Below are 13,014 nucleotides of genomic sequence, written 5' to 3'. Positions count from 1 at the left end.
TAAAAAATTATTTTACATGATTAGTAATCTGTGTGTTTGTAATTACAAAGTATGGATACACTGGAACTTGGAACATATGTAGTGGTTGAGTACACTGACGAACAAAGTATGGCAGTTATTCCTTCGCAGTGGATGAAAAGTCCATATGAAGCTTGTTGGCCTCCATACATCAATTCAAAACGTAGCCATAATGCTGCCAAAAAAAAAGAAGTTCCTGCTGATAATTGGAAGGTTTTTGCAGTAAAAGAATGGTTTAGAACAAGTAAGTTATTGTGTTACAGTTTTATATCAATAAGCTAAGATATTATACAAAATGCCGATACTAAAGGGAAAAAATCCGGTGGCACAAGTGGCTGCTATTTTACTTTGTACAATTAAGCTGAGTATGTTATGTTGTTCTACCACGTTTTGTACCAACATGTTTAATGATTTCATATCACAGGTGATTGGAATGCTGCAAACAAAAAAATGCACCATCTGGAGGTTACTTCGAATATTGAATCAAGTGATGATGATAATAGAGGGCGCTTTAAACGGGCTAAAAGGTAAATACAGGTTATTATGAAACCATTTTGATCATGTGATCAAAATGACTTCATACTGGTGTTATCTATATGTATATATTGTATATATGCATATATCTATTTGAATAAGTATGATATGCACTTGATGATTGGTTTAGCCAGAAATCAAAAGTTGTTTTAACTTTTCTATCAGATTTCATTGCTATATTCTATATAGCAAGTGTTTTATCCAGTGTACTTTGACTGGTCTGATAAGACTTTGAGGCCAAAACGGTGTCGCTGTTTGCAGTTATACTTGTGTCTTAATGACCTTTAAGGTGCATTATAGAAGAATGATTATCTTTGATTATTGTTTTGTGTGTAAATTGTTTTTCTCTGAATAGCCCATGATATTGTTTCAAGAATGTGAATAAATGGTATTGAAGGTCTTCAACAAAGTCACAGTGGTATGACAGAAGCTCATCATCAAGTTTGTCACCGCACTCACAACCAAGTCTTTCAAAACATAAGAAGCTCTCAAAAACTAGAAAAGTTTCAAATAAAACATCAGTTTTGGAAAGCTTTGATAAAGCAAACCAACTCCCGATTCCTCCTGCTGCGCAAAGCACACATTCCAGTGAGTAAAATTATTGTCTTGATTATCAGTCTTACTGGACCTGTTAGCTTTTATTGTTGGTTTACTGCCAATATTCAAACATTTATACATTTGTACACCGCATTGCGTAAAGCTTTGTTGTTGACATACACTTTTGGGTGACAATTTTGGTTTCAATATTCTTATACTGAACTGCACGACACCAAAGTATCATGTATATAGATCATTAATGTGGTATTTATGTATATTTCTAGCTCCAAATTCTTTCCAAGAGTATAATACTGAAGTGAACTATAGCTTGGAATATGAGCATACTCCGAAGAAACGTTCAAGCTGGGCTCCAATGCAAACTACTCCAAGTGGCAACACGATGATTTCTTGTTCAGAACTTGAGCCTATTTTTAGTACGTATATGAAAGTGATTCATTGATTTGAATTTTTTATGGAGCATACAATGTATGTTGGACTATGCTTCTTACTTTTTGCTGTTACCTTGTGTTAGCCATGATTGCACACCAGTGACGTTCGGTGGCTTAAACCGTTGGGAAAGCAACTTGGAAATATGCTGCAGCAAGGTAGTAGGCACGAAGGGCGTAACCGTCGGGCGAAAGCCCGAAGGCAACACTCCCAGCGGGGGGTCTGGGGGGCCTCCCCCATAAATTTTTGAAAAACACTTCCAATTTGGTGCGCTCTGAGAGCATTTCCAAAACAAATCAAAAATAAAAATCTGTCAAATTGTGCTTCGCCTATGTCGTGATCATACATCCATTTAATGTTTAGAAGTCATGAACAATCTTAATTTTAACGTTGCAGGACCAAAATCCTGTGTTAGACATGGAATAATAGTTGTCTAAATGTTTAATTCGTCATGAATGTTCATTCTCAGATATTCAGTTAAGCCTACACTACAAAAACTAACACTTAGGCCTAAACATTACAACCGCAAGCAATTTGTACAAAAAGCTGGATAAGTTTGCCTCCTGCGTATAGAAGCTTAACAAACTAAATATTGCACCCGCACCTGAACGTTCATTGGCGAAGTAACGTTATATCAACGCTGTGAAAGGGGCAAAGGCATGACTATGAAAGCTAGTACAGTAGGCTAAAGTACATGGCGAGGAGACATCAAAAAACAGCAACAAGCTTTTTGGCATTATGATGCTGTGCGTTTACCGTGACGAGATACCATTCTGACGAGTTAGTCTAGTCGCTCTAGCGAATGTACGCATTGACGTCACTGGGAAAGCACAACTAACCTACCATAACCATAACACATCTGATTGGCTAAGCAGCTGGTGACGTTTTGCAAAACGGGTGAGGATTGGTTAAAACGAAGGCGTTTTTTGACATTTTTGAATCTGGGAAAGCAAGTTTGATAGTTGCTTATCTGGAGCCTCAGTGATTGTTTCTGACAGAAGCGTTTGCGTCAATTGGCATTTATAGGCAAGACATGCGGTTTAGTGAGGACTTAGACTACTCACAAGCGTTACGAGTAATTCTAGTCACGAATACAGTAATTTTCAAGTTAAAATAGACGTGATAAAAATAATAAGTTAAACCTAGAATTCAGTCATTATATTTTGCATAGTTTTTGCTAAGGTAAGCACTGCTTTCCTTGCTTTCCCTCACCGATCGTCACTGTTGCAGACATATAGTGCATCAGTTAAACGAGTGTGGTTATTTATACAAATTTTAGTTAAGTGTGAAACTCATTGTTATTTTAGGTGAATCCCATTTATGGCAATGTGTTCTTTACATTATTCTTATCTTTTTCAGCTCGGATATTCGAAGTTCTTGAACAAATTCAAGCACAACAACGGTGCTTAAAAAGACTGATTTCTGAAAAAACAAAGGAAAAGAGCAGTGAAGAATTTCCAATGTTTCAGAATTTGCCAATTAATTCTCAAGAACAACTTTGTGATATAGAAAGAAAGTTACTGGATGGAAAGTTCCAAACATCTATGGTGAGTAGTTAATTACACTCACTTGACAAGTTTATTGTTTGCAGAGTCCCAAATTTATTCATTGATCATTCACATACATTAATAGTAAAAGTTTTCATCATCAACAAAGTTGTTTCTCCTGGTTAGATTTTACAGGTTGCTATTTTGATCTATGACGTTTGACACAAGATACTTTTTCACGTGATTGCTAAACTGCCAGCTTTTCGTCATTGTCTATTTCCACATGTCGTTGTAAAAGTGCATGCAGGTTAACGATATAGCATAAGAATTGAGTAACAGCAGAGACTAATTTTTTGCAGGTTACTTATTTGTTGGGCTTCAGCGGTAGAAGTTTGCCTGAAACCACAAGGAGAATGCTCAAGGAAACTATGGGCAATGAATTGGCTAAGTTTTATAACTTGAGTGGCAAGGGGCGTCACGGAAAAAAAGGTTTCCAGCAACTTCGATTGTATAAAGTTATTTTTGGTGAGTTGAAAATGGTAGCTTATTTGTCATCACGTTTCTGAGTAATTATTACTAAAATTATCTACTATATATTGTCGGAATGGCCCTTTTCGGCTAGTTCCCTATTCGGGTACAGTCTTTCTTGGCTAGTTCCTTATTCGGATAATTTTTGAAAATCCAACCATAATCCTTCTGTAATCCAACAAATTTTTAAGTAAATCCAACGAACTAGCCGAAAAAGACTGCAGCCGAATCGGACCAGCCGAATAGTAGCAGACCCATATATTGTGGCATAAGCTGAAAATCAAGTTTTTCAATTTAACATTTTTTATTAATTTTTTGAATATTGCTTTTAAACGTTTTGTTTGCTTCAGTGGCACAGCTTTTAACGTACCCTCCTTTATAAGGAACAATCAATCTTTTTCTAATGTAAAAAGTTTACATTTTACAGCTGCCATTAGAGAAGTATATTCCGAGGCAAAGGAAACGGACTTTCGTGCAAGTGTGGTGCATTGGCTCGATGGAGCAAAAGACAGGGATGGTGGTCGGAAAATGCGACAAGCTGATGATTCAATAAAGTTGTGAAGAAATCGTAATCTGCGTTTCATCGATTTGAAATGACTTGCGTTTATTTCTTAAAGTCAAACAGAAAGTGAAAACAACGTAAAATGTTGACTTTCTGAAATATCTGTTTGTTACACGTTCAATAGACCTTCAAACTCGTGCTCAGGTTTGGTTTGTGTACTTTTAGGAAAAAGTGAATTACTTCCAAATCACAATGGGCTGGAAATAAAAAAAAGTGTCGTGCATTACAGACCATCTTCTCAATTTCGAAAAAGGAATTTGCTTTTTCACAACTGTACTATGTGTGTATTCCTTTATGTCTCCTCATGTTGTGTTTATACCATGTTGTTGTGACTGCTAAATGATCGGATGTTCATTTCTATTGTGATTTGTTATATTTTTTGTAATAAACAAATCATTGAATTCGATGGCATTGTTTTATCAGTTATGTTGAATTTCTGTCTGAATGTCGTGTCAACGAATGACAGATCATCTGATCTGAAATAAAATTATGCCCGCTCTGGTTAATAGTGGTGAGCCGGATAGGGCGTGTTCAATTTTGCCCGATCGTGGCTAGATCTTGCCCCGATGTTCATGCCCGATCGGGAAAAAATGAGCACGCCTTATAGGGCACACCACTATTAACCAGAGCGGGCATAATTTTATGCCAGATCAGAGCCGGATTAATTTTGCCCGACGATGCCAGATCTGGTAAAGATCATTACCAGATTAAGTGGCTGTCTGGGTTGTTTATCATTGCAATTAACCCAAGTTAAAAGTAGCCCAATTCGCGATAAGTAGCCCAATCTGGCAACTCTGTACTCATCTACTGTATAAAATCAATTCCGTCACCCATCAATCTGTGTCAGAAAATGCTTAACACAGTGCTGCCAGATTGTCAAAAATTCCCAGTTGATAATATCAAAATTTGTTTATGATGTTACCCTGGTGTTACAGTATCAAGTCATGACATTTTATTTCAATAGTGCAACTTTTCGTTTTTATAGTTGGTAACTTAAACTCATAATGACCCTACTCCTGATTTAAACTTTTTTGCTTTCGGTGTGTTTTGAAACAGCGTTCTTTTCAACCCCAGAGCTCTTACTATTCGGTCACGTCATTGTGAGAAACTATAAACTTGGACTAAAAAGTTTCTTTGAAAGGCTGTTTTGTTATCCTTCGCAATCACGACACATGAGACTTTATTTTAACTGTGACTGCAACGTTCCAGTCAATCGACCAAGCCTTTTTTAGGCTGTCATTTTTTACTACATCTGTGCTTCTCTTTGTTTTATTTTTTGCTGTTTGATTGAATCTTTATTCTCGGACTAGCAAAGCTTCTTGCAGAGTTAAATCCTGGCAGTCTCGCATACTTGTAAGTTGTAAAGGCTTTAGTGGCAGTGGCCGAGTGGTTAGCGCGTTGGGCTCGCAGTCGAGAGCCTGCATGTTCGACTCCAGCCACTCGCACTTGCTGTTGTTTCTCTGGGCAAGAAACTTTACGATAATTGCCTCTACCCAGTGATCGATTTCGAGTAATGGGTAGTACTAAATTTAAGTTATAAGTAGAGTAGACAACCGGAAACAGACATTGCTGTCGGCTGCAGCGTGCCCAGTAAACATTTTTCCTTGGCCCAACGTTGGCTGACGGTTGTTCGGGTTGGCTGAGGGTAGTGTAGTTTTGCCAAGTTTTGAAATATTTTAATTGAAGATACCTTCGAAGAATTGTTTAAGTTTGCTTCATCGTATTCCTTTTACAATTGTAATGGGACAATGAAAATGCAAAAAAACTTAGAATTAGAAAGTCGGTTTTTCCAATGTTGGTGTGCAGTTGTAGGCCTACAGAACGTTGGGCCAACGTCATTATTTGCGGGCGAACTACGGTAGCCCCTCAATTTTTTTACGTTATTGCTATAAGTAAAAAAAAAATGTAAAATGTTTTTCTAAATCATGCATCACTATGAGGATCACTAATTCTGAAAAAAAAACACTAATTTGCAAATTTAGCTGCAGTTTTTCAAGTTTGTTAGCAGCAGTTAGTTTTTTTAGTGTTCTACTATGGCTCTATATAACTATACTCTGCCTTCTTAAAATTGATCAGGGCTGTAGTTTCATCTCGCAATTTTTACGTGCTCCGTTCATTTTTGTTTTCGAAGTTTTCATTTTATTTTCGAAAAAAATTATGACAACACTGAGCTGAATAATTGGACCACAGTTTCCCGTACCATGTGTTTCAGGCAAGCACTTTAAAAAAACCATAAACATCTTATAACAACTAGACAGCGCATCTCGATTGAAGAAATTAAAAAAAGGCATTCGCCATTGTTACTGTCTCAAATTTGTGTGAAAGCTGCGCTGTTACAGCCAAGCCATACAACAAAATCTGTCATTTTTACACTGATTCAACGTCTACAGACGTTTGTTAAGACAGAATTTTTGTTAAGCGTTTTACGAACCAATTTAGCTTGTATTTGCTTGCAGGTTTTCTTACCAATGCGGTAAAACCTAATTTTTAAATAACATTTGGACACAGTTTTGACTAGTGTAAAAATATGATTATTGGTAACGGTGCATTCAAACACATGATCCGAGAGATTAGTAAATATCTTGGAATAATATTTACTCCTTTTATCATCTGAATTGTATTTTCTTCGTTTTCTACATCCATATGCACAGCACGCCATATCTAAAGCATTGACAAACGCGAGTAATTGGTACATTGTAAAAAATGGCGGACATCTGAACGTGCTTTTTCAAAATTCGCTAAAAAGAGATGACGATGCGCATGCGCAGTCAGAAACTACAATTGTCTGTGACGTGAATCGTAAAAAACGCGCGAAAACCCAAATGGAGTTGGACGCAGGGTTGCCAGATGGCCTTTTTTTAGGCCAAATTCCAGAAAACTGGCCTTTTTAAATTGCAGTTGGCCTAAAAAAATTGATGCAAATAAGGCCAGAAAATCTGGCCTTATTTGGCCCTTTTTATGGCTGCAACTTTTGACCGGTTTAGAAAGTATTATTTTAAGGAAATTCAATTTCAATTGTAATATAAAAGTATCACTTATCATCACTTGGAGCCTGACCTATATTCGTTTTAATTTTAATTAGTGAGTAGAGACATAAGTAGAGAGTAGAGAATGTGTTAGCGGTGGACAGGGCGGTTCTATTAAGTTGCACCTGCCGTAAACCGTAAAAGTATACACTTGCCTTGTTTGTTAATGTGATGTGTTTGCATTCCATTTGTGCAATCTTTTGCTGCTAAATAATTTCAAAACCGAGTATTAGTTTTAGTTCTTATGACATCTTAAACGTAATGATTTCGTACTGGGTTGGTCTGTGAATAAGTTTATTATAACGACAACACATTTCACTGATTGTTGAACACTCCACGTTTACTTCTGATCCGGTTTGCAATACGCAAAATGCTACAGAACGACAGGGAATCTTTGCATTTGTTTATTTTTGATTTTTTAGATTCGTGGTTTTAAACTTCTATACATCAAATAAGTTTTGATGTGAGTGTAGGCTATATTTTATATTGTTATTGCGAAATTGAATTTTATATATTCTTTAGTTGATACAAACAGTGTTTTATTTTAATAATTTTTCTGTAGTCATGTATAGCCTAGCACTGAAAAGAGTTTCCAATCCTGCAGTTGTAGACATCCCTGGTAAATATACTCAATAAGACAAATTCATGCTGATTGCTTAGTTAGATGTTCCGAATAGCACTGTTCATGAATTGAAGTAATAATGGTTTCTAGTTTATCTGCTACTACAGTAATTTTTCATTAATCAAATTATGCAAACAAACCGGTCATTATGCTCTGACAGTGCTAAATTATTATCTGTCATATTTGATCGTAAAATGGCATTTTTCAAAAAATTATTTCAACTAAGTTGTTAGCGTTTATTTAGCCTTGGAAGTAAATAAAAAATTTGGCCTTATTTTATAATAGATTTGGCCTTACTATAGCTTGAGTATCTGGCAACCCTGGTTGGACGACGTCGACATTTGCATTTGCAGTTTTGTCTTGTTCGCCAGTGTTGTCAGATTGGGCGATTTATCTGCAATTGGGCTACTTTTAGTTGGGCTTGGCGCTAAAAAATGTTGGTTTGCGACTTGCGCTTTTTTGGGCTACTTTCAAACTTTAATTTGGCGCGAGACCGCGCTTTTTGGCTTTCTATTTGCATTTATTCGTCGGTATCGGTGTGAAATGTGGAACGATAAATTATATCAAATCGTAACAATTGATGCATTGTTACGCTATCATTGCTGTAACGTGCTGACCAAAAGTAACTTAACGCCTGCTGCTTTTCTTGAGTGTCCTTGCGTCATATTGCCGTTGTGAAATCTGCGTTTGTTAGTAATTTGAAACACTATAACAGTAATTGTGCGTTCTCTTGCAATCGGTAGTTTGATCCACATCTACGTAGTTTTACATTTTTTCAGCGCTGTAGCTACATCTGCCGCATGCTGCATTGTTTGAAGCATTCTAATCACACTGAGTTTCCTTTGTTTAAATCAACCGTCTAGCTCAGGGGTCACCAAGCTACGGCCCGCGGGCCAGAACCGGCCGCGAACTCATTTCATCTGGCCCGCCACATGCTGCGGAAATTACAGCTGCACTACAAATGTTAAGGAAAAAAGTTACCAATCTTTTTGTAAAGGAGTGACGTGTTCTGTTTTTATCGTTCATCATCATCATTAAGTTCCTTCCTCTCGTCGAGGGTTGGAGGCAATGAGACGCCAAGTTTCTCTGTTTTGAGCTTTTTCTTTTGCAGTTTTGTAGTTAAGTCCTGACCAGTCTTCAATATCATTAGTCCAAATTCTTGGTGGTCTGCCCCTATTTCGTTTGCCGTTCATTTTTCCTTTTAGTAGTTGTGTTTGAATAGAATTATTGCGAATCATGTGGCCAAAATATTTCAATTTTCTTGATTTAATTGTTTGTAGAACTTCCATGTTGGTTTGTATTCTGGATAGTACATCTTTGTTTGTGATTTTATCCTTCCATGAAATTTTAAGCATTCTTCTATAAATCCACATTTCAAATGCCTCAAGTCGTTTAACCATTTGTGATGACAGTGTCCATGTTTCTGCATTGTAGAGTAGTGTAGTTTTTATCGTTAGGCCACCACAAATGGGAACAGCCTAGGCCAAATTTAGAAAAATGTAATGTTTTTTCAAGAGAACGATGCCCTCTAGTGTATCACAGCAGGGGATAAGTTTTCCAGCAACCTTTCAATGTTCATCACAACTTTGCTATTCCACCGCTGACTTTGTTATTTATTGTGCTCAATTCAAGTCAATGGAGATTTTAAATAGGGGTCCCACGAATTACCCATAAGCCCCATAAGTACCCATAAGTACCCATAAGCACCATAAGTCGCGTCGAATTACCCATAAGTCGCGTCGAATTACCCATAAGCCCCATAAGTCGCGTCGAATTACCCATAAGCCCCATAAGTAGCGTCGAATTACCCATAAGCCCCATAACTCGCGTCGAATTACCCATAAGTACCCATAAGTCGCGTCGAATTACCCATAAGCCCCGTAAGTCGCGTCGAATTACCCATAAGTCGCGTCGAATTACCCATAGGCACCATAAGTAGCATTGAATTACATAGAAGTAACGTCGAATTACCCATAAGCCTGTATAGTGTAGAGTGTAGTCTATAGCCGTCTAGAAGCCTAGTATAGTCGGCTGCATAGCCGAGTGGTGAGGAGCACGGGCTGGGCGTTCCAAAATATAGTTCGACACCGCTCAAGAGCAGGACACTTGAAGGCATGCCTAAAGGTGGACACAAAGATTGGCTTCGTTGCCTTCCCGTCCGCTTATGTGTAATCTGCAGTTTGCTGCAGCAGATGGAGTGTTTTGTCCGATAAAACACCTTAACATTGGGCAATTTTCCCTATGAACCAGGTGACTGCAGCATAGCAATCGTTCTCGCACTCAGCTAGAGACTTAATTCTTGCTCTGAACTTGATAATTAAAGAAAAAAAAGAATAATGGCAAGGGTGGGAATCAAACCCGTGTCAACAAATTCAATAGCGTTTGCCTTAACCACTCAGCCACGCAAACGCTCGTGAAATCTTCGCTTAATTTGTTTATATGGGTAATGTTTCGAGAACGCTCACAATATTATCAGTTTAGTTTGTTTTTATTTCTGACCATCACAACGAAAAAACAATACACGACAAACTTAGCACAGATCTATAAAAGGTAGAAGCGACAAAACGCGGACGTTATAACGTGCACGATACCAAAGCCTGCAGATTACATATACACTGACATGAGGCGTAAGTAATTCCACGTTGCTTATGGGTAATTCGACGCGACTTATTTAGCTTATGGGTAATTCGACGCGACTTATGGGGCTTATGGGTAATTCGACTCGCGTCGAATTACCCATAAGTCGCGTCGAATTACCCATAAGCAACGTGGAATTACTTACGCTTTCATGTCAGCGCATATGTAATCTGCAAGTCGCTGTTGCGACTTGCGATCGTGTCACTTAAACTGATTGTCCTGCTTTGGTATCATGCACGTTATAACGTCCACGTTTTGTCGCTTCTACCTTTTATAGACCTATGAACCAGGTGACTGCAGCATAGCAATCGTTCTCGCACTCAGCTAGAGACTTAATGCTTGCTTTGAACTTGATAATTAAAGAAAAAAAGGATAATGGCAAGGGTGGGAATCAAACCCGTGTCAGCAAATTCAATAGACTTTGCCTTAACCACTCAGCCACCCAAGCGCTCGTGAAATCTTCGCTTAATTTGGTTTATATGGGTAATGTTTCGAGAACGTTCACAATATTATCAGTTTAGTTTGTTTTTATTTCTGACCATCACAACGAAAAAACAATATACGACAAACTTAGCAGAGGTCTATAAAAGGTAGAAGCGACAAAACGCGGACGTTATAACGTGCATGATACCAAAGCAGGACAATCAGTTTAAGTGACACGATCGCAAGTCGCAACAGCGACTTGCAGATTACATATACGCTGACATGAAGGCGTAAGTAATTCCACGTTGCTTATGGGTAATTCGACGCGACTTATGGGTAATTCGACGCGAGTCGAATTACCCATAAGCTCCATAAGTCGCGTCGAATTACCCATAAGCTAAATAAGTCGCGTCGAATTACCCAAATGCCCCATAAGTCGCGTCGAATTACCCATAAGCAACGTGGAATTACTTACGCCTCATGTCAGCGTATATGTAATCTGCAGGCTTTGGTATCGTGCACGTTATAACGTCCGCGTTTTGTCGCTTCTACCTTTTATAGATCTGTGCTAAGTTTGTCGTGTATTGTTTTTTCGTTGTGATGGTCAGAAATAAAAACAAACTAAACTGATAATATTGTGAGCGTTCTCGAAACATTACCCATATAAACAAATTAAGCGAAGATTTCACGAGTGCTTGGGTGGCTGAGTGGTTAAGGCAAAGGCTATTGAATTTGTTTACACGGGTTTGGTTCCCACCCTTGCCATTATTCTTTTTTTTCTTTAATTATCAAGTTTAAAGCAAGAATTAAGTCTCTGGCTGAGTGCGAGAACGATTGCTATGCTGCAGTCACCTGGTTCATAGGGAAAATTGTCCAATGTTAAGGTGTTTTATCGGACAAAACACTCCATCTGCTGCAGCAAACTGCAGATTACACATAAGCGGACGGGAAGGCAACGAAGCCAATCTTTGTGTCCACCTTTAGGCATGCCTTCAAGTGTCCTGCTCTTGAGCGGTGTCGAACTATATTTTGGAACGCCCAGCCCGTGCTCCTCACCACTCGGGTATGCAGCCGACTACTAGGCTTCTAGACGGCTATAGACTACACTCTACACTATACAGGCTTATGGGTAATTTGACGTTACTTCTAGGTAATTCAATGCTACTTATGGTGCATATGGGTAATTCGACGCGACTTATGGGGCTTATGGGTAATTCGACGCGACTTACGGGGCGTATGGGTAATTCGACGCGACTTATGGGGCGTATGGGTAATTCGACGCTACTTATGGGTACTTATGGGTAATTCGACGCGACTTATGGGGCTTATGGGTACTTATGGTGCTTATGGGTACTTATGGGTAATTCGTGGGACCGTTAAATAGTCGTAGGCCTATATCTTTTCGCACATTACATCCGGCCCGCAGCTGTTAATCTCCCAGCAATCCGGCCCTCAGAGAAAAAAGTTTGGTGACAGCATTAAACTAAAATCAGTCTGGGTTTTGCTCAGTCATAGGGTGGTGTCTTAATTTCAGTCTTTTCTTGAAAGTCACAGTGTCAGTTCAGTTATGGTTGTAGTTTAGTGATTTCGATTCAGTTCATTGTATTCTGTTTGTTATCAAAGCATTATTTGGCTGCAAAGTTTTCGATCAGGAAGTTTGTTTTTACTTTGCAATAAACTCATACTAGCAGAAAACTAAGGTATCATTTTCAGATCATCCCCACTAGCCTACTATGCTTGTACTCGGGATGTTGCTTTAACAGTTACAGCTAGATACTTCAGAAGAAGTTCAGATAATTCGACGTCCGCTACAGTGAACAAAGATGTTCCTTTTGCCATGCCCCTTGGGGGGCATGCCCGCAGACGCCCCTAGAAAACTCACGCCTTCGGCTGTCGACGTCGCGACGTCAAATTGGGCTACTTTTAGATTGCTTTGGCGCATTTTTGGGCTTTCTGGCAACACTGTTGTTCGCTTGCAGAACGAATGGAAGTTTATTTGTCAAGCTTTCTTCCGTATTTGAGTTCATAGCAAAGTAGTCACTTGCCTAATGTCCCTACCATGTTTAAATGCCCCAGTTGAATGACTTTTTAGTACGGATAGCTTGAAGAACATTAAAACTGACTACAGGAACAGTTTAAAGTCAGAAAGTTTAGTTGGTTTGCTACACACCCAAGGTATGAAGTCAGCTGACA

The 13,014-nt window shown here is 38.5% G+C and overlaps 1 protein-coding gene across 1 annotated transcript; it reads left to right on the top strand.

Annotated features, from left to right (window-relative positions):
- Positions 1-4,409, top strand: LOC145783988 (uncharacterized). Its single transcript, XM_082595748.1, has 7 exons — positions 1-262; positions 443-545; positions 950-1,140; positions 1,374-1,537; positions 2,844-3,083; positions 3,383-3,548; positions 3,979-4,409. The coding sequence occupies exons 1-7, from the start codon at positions 52-54 to the stop codon at positions 4,110-4,112; spliced, it is 1,209 nt and encodes a 402-aa protein (XP_082451874.1). The 5' UTR covers positions 1-51; the 3' UTR covers positions 4,113-4,409.
- Positions 4,410-13,014: the final 8,605 nt, after the last annotated feature.

The sequence above is a fragment of the Aplidium turbinatum genome, chromosome 15, assembly GCF_918807975.1.
Source record: "Aplidium turbinatum chromosome 15, kaAplTurb1.1, whole genome shotgun sequence".
In the NCBI taxonomy this organism is placed as follows: Eukaryota; Metazoa; Chordata; class Ascidiacea; order Aplousobranchia; family Polyclinidae; genus Aplidium; species Aplidium turbinatum.
The sequence above is the reverse complement of the archived record's forward strand: the minus strand, read 5'-3'. Positions and strand labels throughout refer to the sequence as shown.

Excerpts from the sequence above, each read along its gene's own strand:
- LOC145783988 (XM_082595748.1), top strand. The coding sequence starts at position 52 with ATGGATACACTGGAACTTGGAACATATGTAGTGGTTGAGTACACTGAC. Across the intron at positions 546-949 it reads CGCTTTAAACGGGCTAAAAG|GTCTTCAACAAAGTCACAGT; the intron begins GTAAATACAGGT and ends ATGGTATTGAAG. Across the intron at positions 3,549-3,978 it reads ATTGTATAAAGTTATTTTTG|CTGCCATTAGAGAAGTATAT; the intron begins GTGAGTTGAAAA and ends TACATTTTACAG.